Source organism: Corvus brachyrhynchos, unplaced genomic scaffold, assembly GCF_000691975.1.
Source record: "Corvus brachyrhynchos isolate BGI_N302 unplaced genomic scaffold, ASM69197v1 scaffold23, whole genome shotgun sequence".
Classification (NCBI taxonomy): Eukaryota; Metazoa; Chordata; class Aves; order Passeriformes; family Corvidae; genus Corvus; species Corvus brachyrhynchos.
The window spans coordinates 13196334-13219355 of NW_008238983.1; the positions used below are offsets into that span (position 1 = coordinate 13196334).

Genomic DNA, 23022 nt, shown 5'->3' on the forward strand with positions numbered 1-23022 from the left:
CAAGTCTGGATATTTCTCATTCAGATAACTGAATATCATGTTTAAAAGCTCTTTAAAAGCTCTTTAAAAAATGAACAAACCACCTTCAAATTGGAAATTAATTGTTGAGTTTTAATTTCTTAGTCATTTACCATGGTATAGGGCATTTTAAAGACCAGAGATTTCTTTTACTACTCACTCTTGTTTCTACTAATTGGTTCTGGTACACCTTGATAATGGTCTTTACAATCGGATAGCACTAGCCAGGTTCAGCTCCAGTAGAAGTATGAAATATATAAAAATTTCCAGGTTTATGACTGATTACAGGGACTATCGTTTCTATAAAACTTAATGTATGTCATCACAGAATTTTATGTCTGTGAACGGCAACAGTTTGTACATGGCTTTTTCAACAAAGCAATTAAATGAAAGTCATTAAGAAAAGCTCCACACTTACACACTCTTAAAAAAATATTGTCTGGTCCTTCAAGCAAAAGTGGATAGAGGGAGGAAACACCCAAAAAGATTGACTTTCTTTCTCCTGGAAGGTAGAAATATCACCATATTCCAAGTAAAACAATAGCCCTGTCACCGCACAAGACAGAAGTGTCCCAACAGTTCCTTCCTCAGAGGACCTGCAACCCAGAGAATATATCTGGCATGCAACTGGAGCCGATACTGATTTCAAATGCAAAGGGACCACATCTTTCACGCTGCTTTTTATGTTGTCAGTGAAAGGCACATGTCCTGTAGAGTACACTGAACATCACCCAGACAGCTCCCAGCCACCTGTAGTATGAGCTACATAAGTACATCTCAGTATTTTGAGATGCAGCTCAAGGGACCTGCAAATATGACCCTCAGAGCTCTGCGGGGCTCTTTGATACTGCAGTTACACCATCAAGTTGTAAAATGTATACCAGGCAAGTTGCTTTAGGGTTCATGGTGCAAAATTCTTATTGGTCCTATGATTTATTGGCAAAACTTCCAGTTTCATTCTGCAAATGCAGTTTTGCACTTAGGAGTACAAAACAAAGAGATTGATGACTGGGAATAGTAATCAAAGGCAGCTCTTTCTGTATTTAATGAGAAACATGTTTTTCTGGTCATCAAATTACCACAGATAAGAAGACCTAGTGAAGTCATTGTGAATGCTGCCTGTGACTTTTCTGGAGTGATATCAGATCATATTAGACAATTATTTGAGTACGACTCTCTTCAGTATTCTCCAAAAATAGACGCATGGGTTAGATCAAGGATTCTGCTCAGGCTTCTTTATTAGACTGTAGCAGGTACCTACAAGATAGCAGCAGAAGAGGAAAGGTACATTCAGTACTACCTTCTCCCAAATACTTTTGCAGCCACCAGCCGCCTTCATTTCAGGGACTTCCTGGTGTGATTTATCTTTCAAAATTCGTAACGGATTTGTCATCCATGCAGCATTTGTTCAATCTCCTCTTAAGCCCATGTAAACTTTTAGTGTCATATTCAGCCTTGGTCCTTGCTATCCAGATAACTCAAGCAGGAGCAACAAACTTCTTCACTTTACTGTTTCTTTTTCGCCTCACTTCTTAATATGATCAACATGGATGCTCAAATACTCCAAGGCTGCTGCAACATTTCACCACAGATGAGGAGATCATTTAGTCCTAACCTGCAACTTTTCTTTACTGTCTGTTATTTAAGAGTAAGATGATCTTCCTTATTATGGAACTGAGACTTGGTTTCCTTATGAAATCCTTGATGAGGGAACTTGGAAGCTTTGTGGAAACCCAGACAGACTGTATCAACCAGATCACACCCATCTGTTTGCTGAATGCAAAAGCACTGTAAAGGAGTTGTAAAGCAGGGCTTCTTTTTTACTAAAGCTACATTTACCCTATTCATTATCTTCACAAAGATGCCAACTGGTTAAATTCTCTATTATATTTCTAGTAATTTTTCCAGTATATAAGCCAGATAAGGAGGCTTGGGGTTTTTTTTTATATCTCTTATGCTTTCCAAACACCAACTCTACCTTTCACCTATCTTCTCTGAATTTCTTCATGACAACCTAGAATGTGGCATTGGCAGTATTTAACAGTATTATTGAGTAATTTTTTTCTCTATTTCTTTGCTCCACATAGTAGAAAGAGACTTAATACAGACGCAGTTATTTTATACAATCTTTCCTGTTTCAGATAGCACTGCAGTCTCTGGTGCACCATCTTGAGAATACTTCACACATTTGCTGTTCAGACAAAGGAACTACAGCGCGCTCCTTAGACAAAGAACTGAAGTGCACTCCTTATCTCTGTTATTGGACAAGCTTGATGTTCATCATCTGTCTGTGCCAGTAACCTTAATCTGTGAAAAATGTTAAGCCAAGTTCAACTGCTTTACCATCCCAGAATAACAGGCAACTCTCTGGCCAAAGAGTAAGACAAAATAAATTATTTCTATATGGTTCCATGAACAAAGGAAAAAGACTCCATGATACCAATAAACTCTCAACATCTACAGAAATGCACAAATGAAATAAATTAGCTTCTAAATAAAACGTCAGGTAAAACGACTGGAAGAAAAGCACAAAAAAACCCCATAGACACTAAAAGCCTAATGGAAAATTTTTGTAATTACCATGCAGTATTTACAGTCTGGTACATCCAAAATAAGCCAATTGCTACATGAATTTGATGTGAAACACAGAAACAAATAAAACAAATATAATCTCCATTCTTAATTGGTTTATCAATAATTATCTGTATCAACAGAGAGAGAGAGAGAGAGAGAGAAAGACACACAGCCCCTTTGACCTTATCAAAATACTGCCCCATACCAATTGTCTAACAAGTCCTCAGCCTCTTAATTTGGCATCCTACAGCAGTAAAATGTGCACTCCAGCACCCAATATCCAAACTCTAATACAAAAAACTAGCTTCCTTCTTTAAGGCTTACATAACTTGGGGATTTGAACAGCGTTCCAGACAAAGAGCTTCTTTAATAAAGATTCAATATCCCTGCCCTCATCACAAAAATGCTGTTGGGAGATAACACATATTGCTTGAGAATTCTAACAAGTCTGCCACAAAGATTGGAGAAAATCACAGCTACCACTTATGACATCCTCAGTTAATGAACAAAGGCAAAGACACTTCTAAAAATAACATGCAGCATTCACATTTCAGGCCTCTGTGCACAAAAAGAAAATCTAAATCAGAACAATTAAAAAAGGCATATAAACCCAGTCATTAATTAACTTTAAATCAACATTTTAAACAAATTTAAAAGTCAGTCAAGTGTTCTCCCTCCTCCTTCTGAATTAATCCTGCTTTCATATCCTCAGGGAACTTATAAAAACTTGAGAAGTAACTTAGAAGGTGCAGTAGGTTGTAGAAATAAAAGACACATTTTGAAAAACAGCTTTTTCCTACAGCAAAAACTGATTCATTGCATCCTTCCTCAGAATGTGAAAAAATGTATCTGTTATTCTCAAAGGAGACTTCTGGATGATCCACAGAAAAAAACCCACAAAGCAAAATGAAAATACATTCACAGAACACTTAAAGGAGAAAGGAAATGTGTCATAAGAAAAAGGTTGAGAAGACCTCACCCAGAAGACCTTTGAGTCAAGAGAAACCTCCCTTCCTCTCTAAAAGATGATAAAAAAAGCACACATTCATATCTTGTTGACTTCTAGTAGACATTTCTGGTTTAGGTGTAACCTATGATAGAGAGATAAGGAATCTGAATCCATCCACCCTTTTGTTGAATTCTGGGCTTTTTATTAAAACAGAATACATTTGTCACACGTCCCCCATGAACTGCTCATTACCTTGCACCTTATACAGAAGTAGGGAAATAAAGTACAAGGTAGAATGGAAGAAAATACCTATAGCATAAATGGATCCTGTTGGAGAACAAGAAACATACCCCTCCTTCAAGCAGGACCACTGTATTTTCTACAAAAAGTAGGTTCAACCAACCAGGTAAATCTAAATTAATTTGAAAGTTTTCCTCTTGGGACACAGGACTCTGATCAGAGTGAACTTTAGACAAAAATAAATTATAGCAGATGCACAAAGGAAGAATTAGAAGAAAATAAGCTGGTAAGAGTACTGTGCTTCTAGAGGTGGTGTTAATTAAGTGGGTTTTAGACAGCTGCCTACAATAACTCTCAGTTCAGTAACAGCCATGGCAGGTGTTCTCATTCAGCTGTGATTCTTCTGTCCCTCAACTTCCTACAACTGCAGTGCCTGCTGGTATCATGATCCTCTTATAAAATGACGATTCTCATAGTCCAAGAAAATTTGTGAGGAAAAAAGGCTGTCATCCACACAAACACAGGTTCTTCCTGAAGACTTGGCTGTTTCTCAGAGGGAAAGCCAACTGCAGGAGTATTACTATTTGAAATATCAGATTTATTAGCAATACCCAGGGACAAAGCAGATTTAGGACTCACAGGGCACACAGACAGAGAGATCTACTGGTGGCATCCATACTGACAGAGATGTACGCAGCAAAAACTTACTCTACATTGTTCTACAGGATGTGTGTTCATGGCTTTAAGGCTTAATTTGCAGCCACAGGGAAGCACGTCATTTTGGAATCCTGAGGAGAACAACAGCAACAGTGTGATTTTATATCAATCAAGATTATCCTTGCAGGCAGCAAACCAGAAATCTGTGGCATTAGAGTATAAAGAAGTAAGATGGTATCACTTCATGCAAACATGCATGAAAGACAACTGTGCAAAAAATCCTGCTGTGCTGGGGGGACATTATTGGAAGAAATGCTTGCTTTGCTCCGATTTTTGTATTAACAACCTCAATTTAAACTCCTTTGGCGACAGAAGGTGGTACACTGAAAAATAATATGATATTAAAATCAGAGTGGCCAGATACTGAGTTGCTGAGCAACCAGACGTAGCTTCTGACATCTTAAAAGTTCAGAAAACATCAAGCTCCAAAATCAGCTTCCTAATTATGGACAGCTGAGCTAACAATTTCTAAAAATCTTGGCCACTGTTTTAAAATAGATCTTACTTCTAAAGAAGATAATGAGTCACAGTTCCAAGTAGGTTCCAAGTCCATGCCTGTAGCATACACACATACACATGAGAAATTTAAGAACTGCAAATTCAGGGACTGATTCTAAAAATTTGGATGAGTCTACAGTTTAATAACACTTTGAAAAAAATTAATATGTTAATTGTGATTTCAATATTTAATTAATCATACATTTCCTTTACTGCCTCTCCTTTATTTTTACTGCTTGAAGATTATTCTGTGGCTCTTGCAGGCAGAATGAATTCCAGGTATGTTTTCACTATATGCTGTGCTCATTTGCAGTGTCATTTCAAGTATTTCAGGGAGGGGAAGGGAGGGGAGGACCACCCTAGGTGGCAGTCAGTATAAGAGATCATCCCCTAAGATTACAAAAGCATAGCTGAAAATATCTTTTATATAAGCAAGACTTTTGGCAGATTTTTAGTGTATCTTATTTCTCCAGAAAATATATGAAAGTCTCATTAACATTTGTTCACATTATGATGATTCTCTTAAAGCCAAACTTCTTATTTAGGTATAAAATTGTTTTATTTTAACTGTGGACAGTGGGAAAGAAAATTGCCAGAAATGATGAGAATAAACCTGTGGCTCTCTTTTCACTCTCTTGCTTTTTTATTCAGATGAGTAAGACTCTTCAATGAGTAAGTTATAACTAGTGAGAAAATATCAGCCTTGATCAAACACTGGGCGCAATTATTCTGCTCTAAAATACGGCCTTGACTAATAATTCAGAGTCAACAATTGTCCCCAGCAACCCAAGTTTGAGATCTAAATGGAGAAGAGAGGAATGTAAGAAGCAGAGCAAAACCCCACAGAGTATGCTATATACATTAGTTCATCTGTAGCAACATACAGGAGACTACATAAAAACAGAAATAAACCTGAAAATTGTGTTGGTCATTAATGTAACCTTCTAAAAGTGTGATTCCAGTTCTTCACCTGCACTAAAAACATCAACACATTTTTTATTTAAGCCCACTGTCTTGCCAGATAACAACTAAAATTAAAGTCTGTGAAACAAATTTTAGACTACTGTATCTGATATACTGTTCCATTCTTCTATTAGTACAGGAATTTGACTGGCTAGTAAAAAATCCCTGATGCCTCCTGTTACATTTCCCTATTATATTACATTATATATATTACATTCCCTATTATATTTCTGTTCTGAAAATGATAGCAGCTGAAGTAACACACAGCTCCTTTATCACAGTCTACAAGTTGCATTTCTGACTTTTGAAGTTATCAGAGCTTTTATACTCACGAAGGCACTTCTAACTCTATGCTGTCTCTAAAAAAACCCATTAACTTTTTCTGAATAAACCACTGCATTTCATAGACAAAGCCCTTGAAGATAAGCTTGAGGCCAACTTTATCTCCCCCACTCCAATTTCTGTATATTCCCCATACATGTTAAAAAACAAAAAAAGTAATTATTCCCATAAACTAATTTGCCAGTGCACAATACACTTGACTTCCTAAAGACTCAAATACTCAATTTCACAGTTCTTTCAGGTTCTTCCAAAAGGGTATTTTTTCCAAGAAAAACACATTTCTTTTACATGTTTCTTTTAAAGAGAGATGACTGAATAAGCCTCTAAGGAGATGCCTGTAATTCTGTCAGATTTCACGTGTGGCTTTTCTCTGTGTACTCTGTCTACAATGTCATACTCATACAGACCTTCTCTTATATTTTGTTTATATGGTGCATGCTTTTTTGGGGGCGTGGCGGGGGCCAGAATCAGTTTACACTATGCTTACCTGAAGGTGGCCCCAAATTCTGCCAGCACATCTTCTGGAGTGCTGTGACAGACAACAAAGACTGCACAGGGTGTTCAGTTTTAACTCATCCCTACCTTGTTCTGCTCTACTCTTTGGACAGTGTGGGCTCCGTGTTGCAACTTAAGAAAGGAGAGGACCTCCTTGCTTTGTAAGCATCAAACCTACTGGATTTTGTCCTGGAATTATTGTTATATACCCTGACTGTTTGAAGATTATTTTTTCAAGTGACTTCTCACTCTATAATAGCATCATTTGGAAGACGTTTAAAAAAAAACCAGGGGTGAATTCTCCAGGGCAGAAATCTGCAGACTCCTTTGACTCTGCATTCCATTGCATACTACTTAGTGCATGTTCAGCACACTCTGAACAGACATGAATATTTTCTAGGGGAGATTTAAAACAGTTACAGAGGGAACACTACCTTTAAATAGGCATGGAAAACTTATGCTGCTGTACTAAAAAGTAAATAAAGTTACTGCCGGGACCTTATCCACAAGGAGATAAATTATTCTAAGCCCTACAGGAACAAAAGCTGCAAGATGGTAAAATGATATTGCATTAAGTCACCTATCCAGAAAAGGGAGTGGAGAAAATCTAAATGTACAGCATAAACTAAAACACCCCAGCCTTCAGACACATAGAAATTTCTTTTTGGAACCACTAGGCAGGGAGATGAGATATCTATAACCCTAAAGAATCATGTCTGCCTGGAGCATAACAATGGGTTAAAAATAACAGGCTTATTGGGTTGGAAAGTTACAGGTGTTCATAACAGCTACAGTATTTTATTTCCTGCACAATTTTATGGAAACAGGCAGCTAAAAAAGAAAAAAAACCTTCTGGAAGTTCAGAATACCACCTTTTTCATTTTCTATTAGTGTGCTAGCTTCACTGGAAATAAAAATGTTCCCGTTTTGCAGGATCTTCCTGTTAGTAACAGTTGCACATAAATAAAGTTTTCTAAACAAACATCTTATCTTTTTCTGGAAGGAAGTCCATTAATAAGGAATTGACGTCCTTCCCTGAAAAAAAAAGATCAGCGCTAATTCTTTCCCATAAACTAAAGAAATAAACGTACACCCTGAGATTTTTTACTCTATTTTCACAGCAAACTGGCTTGTCTGCACGTAGATAAAATGGAACTGTTTGGGTTTTCTTATAAACAATATCTCTGTTGCTACCTTGCCCCATAATACTGAATAATTAATTTCTTCCCTCAGTTTTTGATTGCTTCATGGAACTTGTGCTTTATTTCAATTCTACTCATTCCTGTTAAAATTACATGGCAGCCTTTGAACAACTTTCAGCCTGGGAGCTTCAGAAACACACCATAACTCTCTAACATTTTTACCTATGCCATCATTCCCAGAAAGATGTCCTTTACTCAACAAATGCAGCCAACTATACTCCAGCACCTCTACCGTGGTCTTCACTGGCTTTGTCAGCTACACAGGACATTTCTTTTACCCAAAATGAACTTTGCTATGGAAAATCCTCTGACAAAACCTTTATCTGTTTCCCTTCTTCAATGTAGTTTGTCCTTCAGACTAAGAGAATTTGAAATTGATACTGTACTGTGTACTACTTGTGATAAATAAAATATATACTTTTCTCCCAATGGCTTCAGAAAACCAACACTTTAGCCTATTTGCAACAATGTTGAAAATAGAAATGTTAGTATGTTTAAAGAGAGTTTATATTTGCAGTGTTATTGTGCATCAAAATTTAAAATCTCCATGCCATACTGCAGGGAGATCAGACAAAGAGAATGGCAGAATAATGTAGTCTGCGATTACCACACTTGTATAAACTTAGGAGATATAATACCATAGTATTTTTGTGTGAGAAGATCTATTTATCTTAAACACATTAAATCTTTAACTATGGGGGACGTAAGAAACCTCATAAAAATATTTACATAGGAATTTCAAGAGGGAATTTTAAGAAAAAAAGTGCACAAATGTTGCAAGAGAAACATTGTTAATTCTCTTCAGCTGTGTCTATAAATGAGTTTTATTTCAAAGGCATATATTCCAATTTTGAAAGATGAAACACTGCTAAGTTCCAGCAATCACAGATATCCTAAGAATGGGAAAATAAAAATCCACAATCCTTTACCAAGAGTGTGGATCGAGTTCTATTACACAATACTTCACTTAAGAAGGCATTTAACATATGTCTTAATGCAGATAAATAAGAGAGTGACAGGGAGTGGGACTCAGCATCAGGCTGCTCCTCCTCTCCCTCTATAGAGAACTCAGATTCCTTTCTGACTCCGTTTTGCACTTGGACACCTTGCTTTCCAAAGATCAGTCTGCTGTAGAGGTGACAAGCCCTAAGCAGATAAGAGTCAGTCCACATTACACAGCTTTGATGATATTGACTCCTTACATTCTTCTTTGGCACCCGTATTTAGCTTTACACACTGATTTCTACTGTTTACATTTAGACAGCATTACTGTTAGCTGCTGGTGGAACCAGAAGACTTCATGTGTTTGTGCAGGTTTAGTAACACACACCTGAGTGTCACTATAAAAGCAAGAGCGATTTCCTCGTCCCTTAGCTCTATTCTTTTTAAAGGCTTAGGTCCTCAAAAAGGTTTCCCCCCATTTCTGTTTAATCCTCGATAATGTACTGCGGAACGGTGACCTTTTATAAAAGCACTACCAGAGCACTGCTTTAAAAGGTCACATAGCACAACTCAGAAAACAGAGCAGATATTCTGGTATCCCATGGCAGCACTGGAAACAGGGATACAGGCGACAGCTAAGACAAGTGTCTAGACAAAACAATATGCTGAAGGTTTTCATCTCTCGTTAGAACTTTCCCCTGTTCTCCAGGACTGCCCAGGCCAGTAAGGATACCTAGTCACCTTATACAATTTCCAGCTTTTCTGCCTTGCTTTTTCTTTACCCTCCTTCTCTTAGCATAACGCCTCACAAAACTTTTCTGATTTAGAATGACTCTTGACAGGGGAGAAAGCTCGGGGCAGTCTCAAGAGAGCTCAGTAAATATGTACAAAACACTAAGGCTTTTAATAATTTTGTCTTGCAAGATGGAGTTTTGGTCAGCTGTAGCTAATCAAAATACCTGTGAATGGCTTTAGGACTGCTGAAAGAACTGATGGTACCCAGCACACCAGACAAAGGAGCCCACTCAGTGGTGTAGCTGTTACCTGTGCTGCTGTCCCTTCTTGTCCCCTCACCTCCGCGTTCGGCAATACTGGTGTCGCAGCTGGTGGAGGAGGTGCTCTGCGCTTTTTCACTTCTGGGTTTGCTGTCATTCCAGAGATGCTACCAAGGGACAGTGATGAACCCAGGCTACTGGAACGAGAATTCACCGAAGGGGAATTTGGTGCTGTGGAAAACCCCTGTAAATGGATTAACATCTTGGATTAACATCACTCTTTAAAGACAATGGGAAAGAAAGAAGAAAAACAAGACACATCTGGTTACCGTTTAAACAATGATATGAATAATCATGTATGTTCCCCTGCCAAACCTGGTGAATTGCGAACTCCAACTTTTGGAAACTTCCAAAGGTCGACTGGAACAAAACTTACAGGCGGTATTAATAAGACAGGAGGCGCGATAAGCACCTACTGCGGTTTAACAGTAGTATTGATGGGAACACTGCTGCTGCTTGCTATTTAAAATATAAAGTTCACATCAAGACACATAATTACAGTTATCCAAATGCATTTGCAGTCACATTTAAATTACAAGTGTTAAACATTTCTGGAAGCAAGATTTACTTTTAAATGAGAACACTGTATTAATAAAATGCTGTCAGTGTCTCAGGCTTGTCTACTTTATTATCAATCTGCCTGATTTACCTGAGTCTTCTCTGCAGATTTATATAAGAGAAATTCTGCAACCATTAAACTATTCCCAATTTACATGCACAATCAAGCATAATCACTTACAACCTACTGAAAACAGCCATTTAACTTGGTGAAAAGAAGTCCTACTGACAGGCACCACTCTGGATTCTAACAAACCCAGATGAAAGGAGAAACAGAAAACTATTTCAGTAATTCCTTACTGTTAAAAATTAATTTAGCTCTCACTGAAAACTTAATAAAATCAATGGAAAAAATTTAATGGATTACAGAACCTTAATACATTTTTATATCTATATACAAATAGAAACATATCCAGTTAGATAGCAGCAACTCTACAAATACGAAAGATTAGAAGTAGGATTGCTTGAGGATGTCCATTTTAATTTTAGCTTTTACTCTTAAATTCAATACATATTTTATTCTGCTAATAAAAACCATGCAAAAACTTTTCCCTCAAAATCTGAGTCACCTTGTCCATTTTTTAATTAAGAGAACTTTCCATATTAAATTGAAGATTTTACTTTTTAATTAAGTTATTTGACTGTAACTTCTTCCCAGAAATATCTCCTGTGGAATCACCACTGATACCACTTCACCATGACCTGGAGCTGAATAGCAGTTCTGGAAACATAGGCTGATGAGCATGGTTGATAATGCTGTTCTTATCACAACAGAACATGCTACCACACTTACAAAACTCTCCCATGTAGGACATAAAGCTCTCTGGTGGAATTTTGTCCAAAACCACAGAATACATACTGGCAGGAAACCAAAGGCCACCCCAAATGCCATTACTTTAAAAAAAAAAAAGATAGTTTTTTTCCAGAAGTGCCAAGTTCAAGCTTAGGTAAAAATTAAAAACACAGGGCAGCAAGCTTAAAAACACAATTCATTTAGTTTTAGGACCATTGAGGAAGCATGTATAAAGCATAAGGAGCTAAAAAATAGAGCAATGCAGAAATATATATAATATAGGCTCCTTTACTGCCTGGTAAAGTTCCATGTTCTGTAGATTCCCATGAAAGCAACTGAAATGCAAACAGATTCGTGCCTTGTCCTGCATTTACTGTGCATATGATACCAATTACTGACTTAGATGCTTTTGTTAACTTTTATGTTTCACACTGCACAGCACACTTCATCTTGGAATAATGTATTTAGCACAAGTGGGGCATGGAACCAGTCTTTTCTGACTAAAAGCTGTGTTTGCCACACCTTTTTCATCATCAATTTCTCTGAATTGAATGGCATCAAGAACATCTTTACCCTTCTAGTAAATAAAGAAAAAAGTTTGAAGTAGAAGGTGGAGTTTAAAAGTTTAGGTATAATCTAATAAAGAAATAGTCTTGTCTTGGCCCTGTATCTTGGGCAGTGGAAAAAATAATGATCTCATCTGTAAGCTACCAGTTTTAAGTATTATCAGTGCATATTGTACAAGGTACTATCAAATAAAGTTTGTTTACTCCTACAGAAATGACAGGGTTCACAGAGTGAAATACGAAGTAGTTTCCTCTTTTCACACATTTATAAAACAACTGAACAAAACAATTTCAAAGTGGATTCTGCAGGTATGCTTTAGTGACTGTATTAGTTCTTTAGCCTTCTGGATATAGCGGTTGAGAAATTGCAGACAAAGATGTATGAAAATAATAAAAAAGTCCTAAGACTTCCCTCTTAGCACTACAAATACAGGATGCTGGTAAGACTATAGGCCATAACCACTTTTAAATGAATATTCAATTCTATCACAAGATCTTGTGGGTGAAGATCTATCAGAATCCTGTTCAAAGCTACAGGCCATTGTGAAGGAATACAGTTATGAACAACTAAACAGTTTAAAGCTGGTTTGTTCTGTTTTTAAGCTTGGATTTCCTAACAGAACATACAGGGGGGAAAAAGGGTAATACTTCCATGATACTATAAGTAGTTTATAATAAAAAGACTTTAATGATAGAAAAAAAACCAAACAACCTTGCAAATTCATCTATGTTTTCTTTTCCAAGTCCAACCTTTATATCAAGTCCATTATTCCCTTACTGAGCATTTCAAGAATGCTCATGTAAAGACACTTGCCCTAAAATAAAAACTCGCCACAGCTTCCAGGGGAATGGAATGAGGACAATTGCAAACTAGTTTTGAAAGCCCTCTCATGTAGCAACAAGAGCTTTGCCTAACTGGAGGCAGACCTTCAACCTCTCCCATGTGTGTAGTCATTTTCATTAGCTTTAAGAGAAAAAAAAACAACCCTGGACACAAAACACTGACAGGTGGTTGTGGCATGACTTGTCTTTTGTCGTAAAACTAATACAGAGAGACAACACCTAATCCAGCTTTTATATTTTATGTTGAGTTAGATGTGATGCAGTTTCTTTCCAAATCACGGGATTTTGGAGGATTGTTTTTCAGGCAGTTTAGCAAGGCAACTATTAAGAGCATACAACATTAATCAAGCAAAACTGCAGGGACATGATATGTACATGCCAAATACTCCAACCATCTCTCATTTCTTGTTTTTCTAATTTCTTATCAAAGAACCAATTGAATTACTCAAATTACAGCAGTGTAAGTGAGGAAAGCCAAGCTCAGGAACTGCAGCCAATGTTGCTGGCTTAAAAAAGTCAGCCCTTATCCTCCATTTCATTTGAGAAACAGGTTAGCATGAATACTCTGCTCAGAATCCAAATCAGTTCACAGAATCCCTATGTTTCACAAGAAAAGTGAACAAAAAAAAAGGAAAAAAGAAAAATCAATTCATAAAAAGAAAATTCATGGAAACTAATTTATATAAAGAGCTTTCAAAAATGTCTCCCAACTTGTAAAAATCACAGTCTTTGTTAAACCACCAGTGTTCGAGCACTTTGCTACCAGTTCAAACAGCAATTAATTAATGCAAACTAGCAAGAAAAAGAAACAGTTTGGTTTGGGGTTGTTTTTTCCCCCTGAATTAAAGCAAACCCAACACAAAACCAGATAGACAAGCGTAGGTCAGCAGACAGGTTAGACACTAGCTGAGCAAGGGTTTGGAATATGTACTGAAGCAAAACCATGGATTAGAGTCCACTTCAATTCCATGAAGTAGATATTGGAAGGAAGCAAGAAACAACTGCCATACCTACCTATGGTGCCATCAGGTTCCATCACTGTTTCATGTTAAACTTGTCAGATAGTTTTTTTCCCTCTCACTAAACTTTTGAAATTCAAGGAACTTCCTTCTTCTTCCCTAATGTACCAGGTGTTTTCTTTTGGGTTCAGCAATTTAATTTTGAGACTTTTTCCTACCATTTCTTCTAAGTGAAATTTCAAAAAAGATATTTTTGAAGGGAAAATAGGGACTGCTAAAAACACAGAAGTATGAAGGCTAAGAGTAACCTGGTGAGGTAGGCATACCACTCCCATTTTCAAAAGACACTGAGCAGTCAGCTTTCCACAAGACTTCTAAAGTCCCATAGCGTGCTGAACTCAACACAAGATAATTTAAGAGCCTAGAGCTGATGTCAGTCTCTGTTCCAAGGTCATCAACCTAGAATGCAATTGTAAAATATCTTTTTCATACTACCTCCTTTTCAATAATAAATGGAAGTTCTGGTACCTTATGGACACTTTGAAAATTTTAAAGTCATATATAAATAAAAGTAAGATTAATCTATTAAAAACATAACTGTACTACTGTGAGAATTCCATTTTACAAAACCCGATGTGCACAGAAATGGAAATCAGCTTATGATTGTTTTCAAAAGATGTCCCCTATATATAACTTTCTTACCCAAAGCCCTGTTATTAGCATTTCCTTAACTTTCTGATGACACTAAGTGGCATTTAAAGGTCAGCAAGGAAAAGACTGCAGATTGCCTGTGAGAGTGATTTGACTTCCCGTTCCCTGTTCGCACCAGTCAATAAAAATTTTTCAAAATGTCAAGTTCTTCTCTTGTGAGGTTGCTACAGACAAGCCTTTCTTCCGCAGCTCTCTGCCAAAACTCACATATTTGAGCTCCCAGCCTTGTTATGTAACTTCCTTCTCAGAAGTTTCTAAATCAGAAGTAATCAATTGAGCTGTTTTTAAGCACTCAAAGTACCAGATGTATCAGCAAAAAGTAAGGGTTTTATTTTTTCCAAAATAGAGACAAAAATTAAAAGTATCATAAAGGATATAATTTTTTTTACAAGTGTACCATGGGTAAATACCAAAGGTAAGATTTAGAGCAGGCAAAAATCCATCTACTCAGTGACAGCAAGAATATTTATGCCTGTTGGACATTTAATCTCCATTAATGCAAACTTTTATTGATTAGCTGAATGACACCACAAGTGATTACAACTGGCCATATGAGATGTCAGACAGGGTATGTCAGACCTACTGCACAAACTGAACTTAGAGGCTGCTTTCCCTGCCATGATACTCTATTACTTATACTAGCACGAAAATCTACAACACTGAAACTGAATTAATCCAAGCTCCTGCTTAAAAACTAAACTATTATACTGCAGTCATGAGATTGCTGGGAGACACAGTTAAAAAACCCAACAAAACAAAACAAAAAAATTGTGACTACTCAGATTTTCCTTTCTAACCAGCCACACTGAATACAGTTTGTTTTTTTGTACTCCCTGAAGCACTTGTGCTGACAGTCTGCAGTCAGAAGGAAAAAAAAGTTAAACCTTTTCCTGTTCTGAACAGGGGGAAAAAAATAAAAAGGATTTTAATGCAATTTACTTTTTGCTGCTTTATTATCTCATTGCATTTTGCTACTGGCAGGCAATTGTCTGGTCACACATCACAATAATAAAAGCAAAGCAGCTATTTCATTCCCACAACAGTTATTTACACAGGCTGTACTGTGTTGATTTTATATGCCTGGCAAGTAGCCTCTCAAGTTCTTACTGTAAAAGGTTTGAGTTGTAGTTTGAAGTCTGTACAACCAGAGCTACCTTACACTTGTATGAGCCTATCAGAGCATTTAGATAGCAGTTCCAGATCTCGTGGTCAGGGTCCATTGGTAGACAGCAGAACTTACACAGCCAGAACCAGAAATGTCTGAGAACATTCTGTCTCCTGTGCCCCTGCCAGCTCTCCCTCAGTGTGGCTGACCACATTCCTCTTGTTTTAGTACAGAGTTTTTTGATCAGAAATCCTAGCAGTGCCAGGTGCAAGGCGGTCACCTCCCATACAAAATCATCCATTTTATCTCCCAATGCTAGAGACCAGTCTGTCACTGTAGAGGTTATTAAAATTTTCCTATGACACAGGTCCACACCATCTGCAATTATGCTGTTTTTCTTCTTAACTATCTTCATCATTAATTTTTCTTCCTTATACCTTAACTATAATTTCCCTTCCTAGAAGCTTATATGATTCCTTCTTCCCTTCACTTAGGTAAGCTCATGTGATGGAAAGTGTCTTTACAGATAAGAGTACAACCTTGGTTTCCAGCTCCAACTGATTTATGTTCACTTTGAAACTCCTACTGCTTCCAAGCTGAAAGAACAACCACCCAAGGAAAGGATCTAGAAAAATGGAAGCCTCCAGGAAAAATGTTTTCCAAAACACACCAAGAGGCTTAGATTCACTGTGAATTTCTCAGCAGGGAACAAGTGTGGGTATTAACTCTGGCCCCTTGCACTACACTGAGGACAAGGTTGCACGACCACAGAGAGCTTCCAAGAACCTTCTTTAGTTTTTGTTATACTTCTTGCACATAGTATATATAAAAGAAGTGAAGCAATATTCAAAATTCATTTTCCATTTGAAAAATCACATGAATACTGAATGAATATGGCAGAAACCACAAGTAAGCTGCTTAATTTTTTTGTGGACTGTCAAATATTTTATTTTGACGTTTAGGAATATAAACATTTTGCTCAAATCATTAGGAGGTTAGAAAACATGGGCTGGGAATACATGAATTCCAGCTAAATATAAACATGCCTGTAAACTCTTGCAAATATAAAGAAACAGATGCAGTAAGACCAACCGTAGCTGCTATTATCAGTTATCACCCACTACTACCACCTCCCTCAGTATTCTGCCAGTCTGAGATCACAAATTTAATCTGAGTTCTCCCAGACTGAAGAAAGTACCACGGCACATATAAAGCAGTGGAATACAAGTCTAGGAATTCAACAATGTGTATTAATCAAGCAACTCAGAGACTGTCAAATCAGTTATATTTTTTCAAGTTTTTATGACAGATCAATGCTTTGAGAATTGAAGCTTTTAAATCACTTCTTGTGATTTAAAATGCAATGTATTTCCTCCAAATAGATTCTCGTTTCCTGTTTCACTCTCCAGATTTTCTCAAGTCAGAATACACTTCATGCTTAATAAAACCTTTGTCTATTACTGCTACTCAAATTCCTTCATGTCAATCTGAAGAAGTCAATCAGTATCAAGAGAAATGGATGCAATAATTCTTTTCTGTTGCAGCAATACATGCAGAAAGGGGAAGACAAGCTAGCTTGATTTACATTTGTGTCTTTATATCACCTCTTCTGTAAGTGACAGTGTGTTTCAAACAAACTCATGTTTTTAAAAAAAGTAGCATTCGAACAGATTTAGCAAAAAATCACCTTTCTTGACAGAAGAGGGTCACCATGTTTCAATAACCCAGAAGGTGGGTACAGGCAGAATGCTGCCTGGTACTAATGGCAAGACCCAAGTGTATAAATGGGTGTTTGGAAGGCACACACTTATAAATCATTTGTGTCCTCTCCTATCAGTCTGGACACTGAACTGATTGCAGTAACCAGCAAGCTTCTATCCTGTGGGCCTTGTGAATCACAGCCACGGAACTTGTTAAAAAGAAAAACATAATTTCTTTGATTCAGAGCTGTTAGCGTTGACAAGTCACTCTCAACTCAGTGCAGTGAAAATACACTTGCTACAGATCTTTCTAATGCATAATTGATTTAATTTCTGTCACTGTGTGTTCTGTGAAGAAATAAAAAGTTGTTCTGCTAAAATCTAAAGATATTTAGCCACAAATGAAAGTAACTTAGGTTGCTAAATAATCTTTTCTGAACAAATGTGATCAGCAAAGCAAGGAAGGGTATGTTCAAAAAAGCAAACCTCAGCTCAAACCACACAAACTGACATATTTTACACTTAGTATTCCATTTTTCTCCAGATTCTCAATTTACAAAAATGCAGCTAAAGATGATGAGACACAAAATTCGTGGGAGATACTTCAACATTAGTATAAATCCAATGACATCCATGAAATAGCTACAGGCTTCAGCATGTGTCCATTACAGGTATCTTTGTAAAAAGATATACGAAACCCAGCACATTTTTAAAAAAAGAGACATGCATGTCCAGTCCCTTAAAATGCCACTTTACAGTGCCAGACACGTCATAGAGAAAACATGGACATATATGCACAAGCTTCCAAAACATGCCAACCTCCTTTGTGCCCTTATTGTGTTCCACAACTGAGACCATCAGGCTTAGTGACAGCACACAAAGCATGTGGGCCCTTTTTTATCTTTCTGGATGTGAGATCCATTTTAAATACCCATAAAATGCAAATACTTTTGCTCTTGTTTTGTATATGTAAACCCTAGTGAGAAAAAACCATCATTAATATAGCACAGAAAACATTTTGGGATCAAATGCTCCAGTGCTCCCTGGCAGTTTAAAGGAAACATTGCTACCCATCAGTCAGGTGGGAGGTAGGGAGTGCAGGCTGCAGGCACAATCTGAAGTGAATTCTGAAATCAAGCTGAACTGCGGGTGACAGTCTGGGATGCCACCAGATGCTTAGGGTAAGGTTTGTTTGCCTTCCATACAACTGTAAAATTATTTATCTTGACTTTCAGAAGTGTGTGGACAACTTCGTGTCTCATTTGATAGAATGTTCTCTTTTTTTCTTTTCCTTCTTTCTTTTAATATCGTATTGGGAAAATACTAGAATCAATTTACATCTAAAATGCACACTCGGGGCTGATTTACATCTTTCTGGCTAGACTGCTCAAAATTTATTTTCCACAAGTCCAACACTTTTTGTCACAATGCACTGTCAAAATATGTCAGCCTATAAAAAACTACTGTATTTTGAAAATATATTTTTTATAACTGTCAAAAATACCAGTATGTAAAGGCACTATGGGAAGAAATATTAATTTCAAGAGATTCCCAGAAAGGAATATCTAATAAAAGACAGAGAGTGAGCATATTCAGGTACTCACATAACTTTTTTTTTCTTTTGATAGCTATGTGCTTGTAATGAGAGATGTGCAGGGAATCATAAAAGAATTGGTGAATCATAAAAGGAAATATGAAAAAAACATGGAAAACATTACAAATCTCTTTTTGGGTATTTGTCCAAGTGGAACAAAAGCAGACACGAAAGAAGTAGGAAAGAACACATGAAGTGAGGATGGAAACAAGAACACAGTAACTGTGGCAAAAAACAAAGTGAACATGTTCATGAGATTTGACTAGAAAGTAAGTCCTTGAAGAAATTCAAAGATGAAAGTCTGGAAAAGGAGAGGAGCATAGCAAAAAGCAGAAGAGTTCAGTGAATGTGATGATAAGAGTACTGCCTTATATCCTGCGGAAGGAACAATGAACTAAGGAGACTGTGCAGGACAGAAATCATACTTTGTAAGAAAACTCCGTGACTGACCGTACAGAAAGATGGTGATGTTCATGTTCACTTGTCATGAAGGCAGTTGAGAAAAAGTCACATGAACAGAACTCAAACCAGGAAAGATTTAGCACTGAAAGAAAGGGGGATTGATATATATAGATTTGTAAAATTGTAATAAATATTTCTGTGGTAGGGCTTTAATGCATACTAAGACATGGAATGAGGGAGAATGGAAGAAAATAACAAAAGAAACATTTTGAAACCTACAAAGAGAGGTCCAAAAGCCAATGACAGACCCCAACAGAAAAACACATTTTAAAGGAACCTGAAGAAAGAATTACAGAGGAAAATTCACATGGACTCCAAAATTCCAATCAATCCCAGTATAGAAGAAAGACAGAAAAATATTAAGCCAGAAGGAAAACATGGAAAGAACATTAGAAAAGAGGCTATTTACACTTTGTCTTGGAAGGCCATTAGTATATATAGTGAGAGCAATCTTGGAAGACTGGGGATGGAAAAAGGCACATTTTTGTAGGCTTGAAAAAGTTGGTTTCTCCTTTCACTTATACTTTTGCACTACATGAAAATAGGTTAGCTCAATCCAATAGTGTTGGACAACGAAGCCAAAAATCAAAATCTGTCTTTACTAATGGTCTGGCAACAGACTTCAGGAAACAGGGAGTTCAAAAGGTCAAAGACTGACAATAGAAAAAGAAAAAGACATTTTTCCACTGGTGTTAAGCATTCATCAATCATAAATAACCACAAAAAGGATCAGAAGTCCTGTGCAAAATTAATTCATCATTGACATACGAATTTATTTCTCTAGAATTACTAATTCTTTTAAATCAATCAGCCAATGTTTTTGGTTCATGGAAGATAGGCATTATTACATCTGCAATATATGTCCTTCTGAAATTCAAAATATTTTAAAAACTATTATAGAAAAGTTCTTCTCAGCAAATTCTTTTAACATATAGAAACTATTAAACCACTAGAGTTGATCATCTTCAATATATTTTCATTGTAGATATGCCAGTTTATACTGGAGGAGGAGATGGAAACTTTACATAAAACATACAATTTTAAAAATATCTGCTTTAATGTCTGCATAGCCAATTTTTATGGCGACCAGAATTATGAATGGAATAGCTCCTGGCATGAGGTTTTTGGGTGTGTATTTGTTTGGTTTTGGAGAAATAATTTCTGGGTTTCACTGAAAGTATTTTTTGTTCCAGTTGAATTAAAAAGTGTTTTCTTCACATTTTAATGTAGGTGTTGTCCTTAGTCAAGTTTTCCAGAGACAAGAAACACGAATGATCAATCCTCACTAACTTTCAGTGTCTGGTGAAATTCTGACACGACTATTGGCCTCTGAAAATCTCTACTTATTTAGCTGTTGATGAATGAAGAAAATCTACTGAGATTCAAAGGCAAATTTTCACCAAGATCTGCAGAATTTTTCTGAAGTCAAAGGAGTTGCTCTGATTTACTCAAGCTCAGGGATCTGGCTTCTAGCTCCAGTCCTTATAATCCAATTCTGACACAAATACTTTATTAACTTAGAATGCAGTCCTGCAACAACTTTTCCCTTTGAAGTATGTGGTGATTATAGGTGGTTAGCTAGAGGGAGACAAATACAATCATCCAACTGTCAGACTAAATTTTCAAAAAGGGAGCTTTACACTTTGTAATGATAAAACACTGCCAAAGATATTACTGAAAAACAATACAACCTCTGAAGGCTTTAAAACTTAAATTAGAAGAACAAATCAGCTTTTGAACTCTGAAATTAGTGCAAATCTTAAAACAAATCCTAATTACTGAGTCACTAAGAGGATTCTAGCAACATGAATCAGGAGACTGCAGCCAGGAATTTTACTGTTTCAATTAGCTCTTTCAGATGTCTGGATGTGCAGGTGTGCGTGTACATAACCTCTGTGCATACATAGATGTATCTACATACAAACACAGGGATGTATATGCACAGAGTTCATCCTTCAGTTAGCTCTTCCTGATATCTGCATGCATGTTTGTGCCTGAATGCACACATACTTACTACACACTGAGTACAATATGCTGAGTCTGAAGTCCTAAGGGCTGGCCTAAGCAAGCTCCCTAAGTCTCTGTCTTTTTCATGCTTTCAAGAGTTTCATGAGAACTTGTGACTGCAAACTACTGCACTGGAGGAAACCAACCCCTTAACAAGATATGACAGCCTTCTGCAGAAGATAAAATCAAAAGACAAACTCACATCATGCTTACAACTTGATGTTCGAGTACTGATGCCAACAAACCACTTTGAATTCTAAGAGCTGAATATTTAGTCCCAGATCAGCATCAGTGGCCAGGAGTGACGAGGAGTCAGAAGGACATCATGTGAAAGTACAGGGGTGAAGAGAAAGTTTAAAGACAACACTTTCCTGCTGGACAATGGATAGAGCACATCCAGGTGTGGTACACAGCCACTTTCTGTTTCATAATACCTACAGATCGATACCTGCAGAAATTAAGCTTGTCTTATTAAAGGAGTTGATCAGTTTGGATAGAAAAATACATATGCTTATACTTTGAAGAAGTCAAGTGAATTAATTTCAGGATCTGAATCTTCCAAGACAATGAAATTCAAATCCAAGCTTCCTCTCCATCCTGAAGGATGCTCCAAAGACTATCCTCTTTGGAGAATAATCAATACTCTGATCATGCTGGCAAAAATCACGCAAGTTCATTAACTGGGTTCACAGGAACAGGCTAAGAACGAAGAAGTAGACCCTCCCTTGGAATTTTCTTTGAAGTAATGCTTGAACATTATTCCAGTATCCCTGGCCTTTAATTATTTTCCTATTGTGAGCATTCATTGCTATTCTTTTAACTCTAACTCTGTCTAGACCACTTCATCTTCTAAATAAACATGAAGTGATAATATAGGATACCGCAAAGGGGCTGGAAGCACAGCTGTGCTGGAGACCAGGCTACTTCAGCCTTTTCTCACTTTGTATATACATATATATAAATGCATAATTTTATCTTCCTTTGCAGTATACTGTAGCCTACAAAGTTTCTCCAAGTCAAAAAATTAAGTGGTATATCCTTGGGAAACCAGAGCTTGACTTGTGAATGTTTATTATTCCCATGAAACAAATTTTCCTATTGTGTACAGCCTTGTTTCTTTGTGAATTTAGTGTGAAATACTAAGAAATCACATCTCTCCAATCTATTTAGTTCCACAGACTGGCATACTCCAATTCACTGGAGTGAACTCCCCACTGCTAAGTTTTGGCAGAAACTTTTAAAGCACAGTCCCAAATTTAACTGACACAGAAGTTAAAAACCTGTGGAAATAGATACAAAATATACCTACACTTGGACTTCAACTGGCACAATTACAGCTTAAATAGGGCAACCAGTGCTGGGAATTCTGCTCACTTGTGGGTACGCACTGCTTCAGATAACAAAGAAAAACCTGCTTTTGCAACAAATTATTGGTTGGTGAAAGCCACTCCCTTACTTTGCCACTGTTTGCAATTCATCTTCAACAAGACTTAACATGTTTACTTTGGGGTTTTCTCCTTCCCCAGTGAGAAAACGCTCTATAAATTAAGCAACTTCAAGCGGTTTATCTGCGTCAACTGCCCATCAAAAAGGAATTAAGTCTTGTGTTTTTAGAGATGACAGTGAAAGCGCCAGAAGATTTTTGAGAACCTGAAGTAGCACAAGAAGGAATGATTCTAAAATGGACTGGTGTAGGTAAAGGCTAGCAACTCATAAAGGACATGGTCCA

The 23022-nt window shown here is 37.0% G+C and overlaps 1 protein-coding gene across 2 annotated transcripts in view; it reads right to left on the bottom strand.

Annotated features, from left to right (window-relative positions):
* The window catches only part of LOC103618800 (protein cordon-bleu), an 84424-nt gene that overhangs the window by 18635 nt on the left and 42767 nt on the right, over positions 1 to 23022 (bottom strand). For both annotated transcript variants that reach the window (XM_017738729.1, XM_017738730.1), the window contains one exon: positions 9985 to 10179. In XM_017738729.1, the coding sequence (XP_017594218.1) occupies positions 9985 to 10179 (195 nt within the window). The remainder of the gene's footprint in view (positions 1 to 9984; positions 10180 to 23022) is intronic.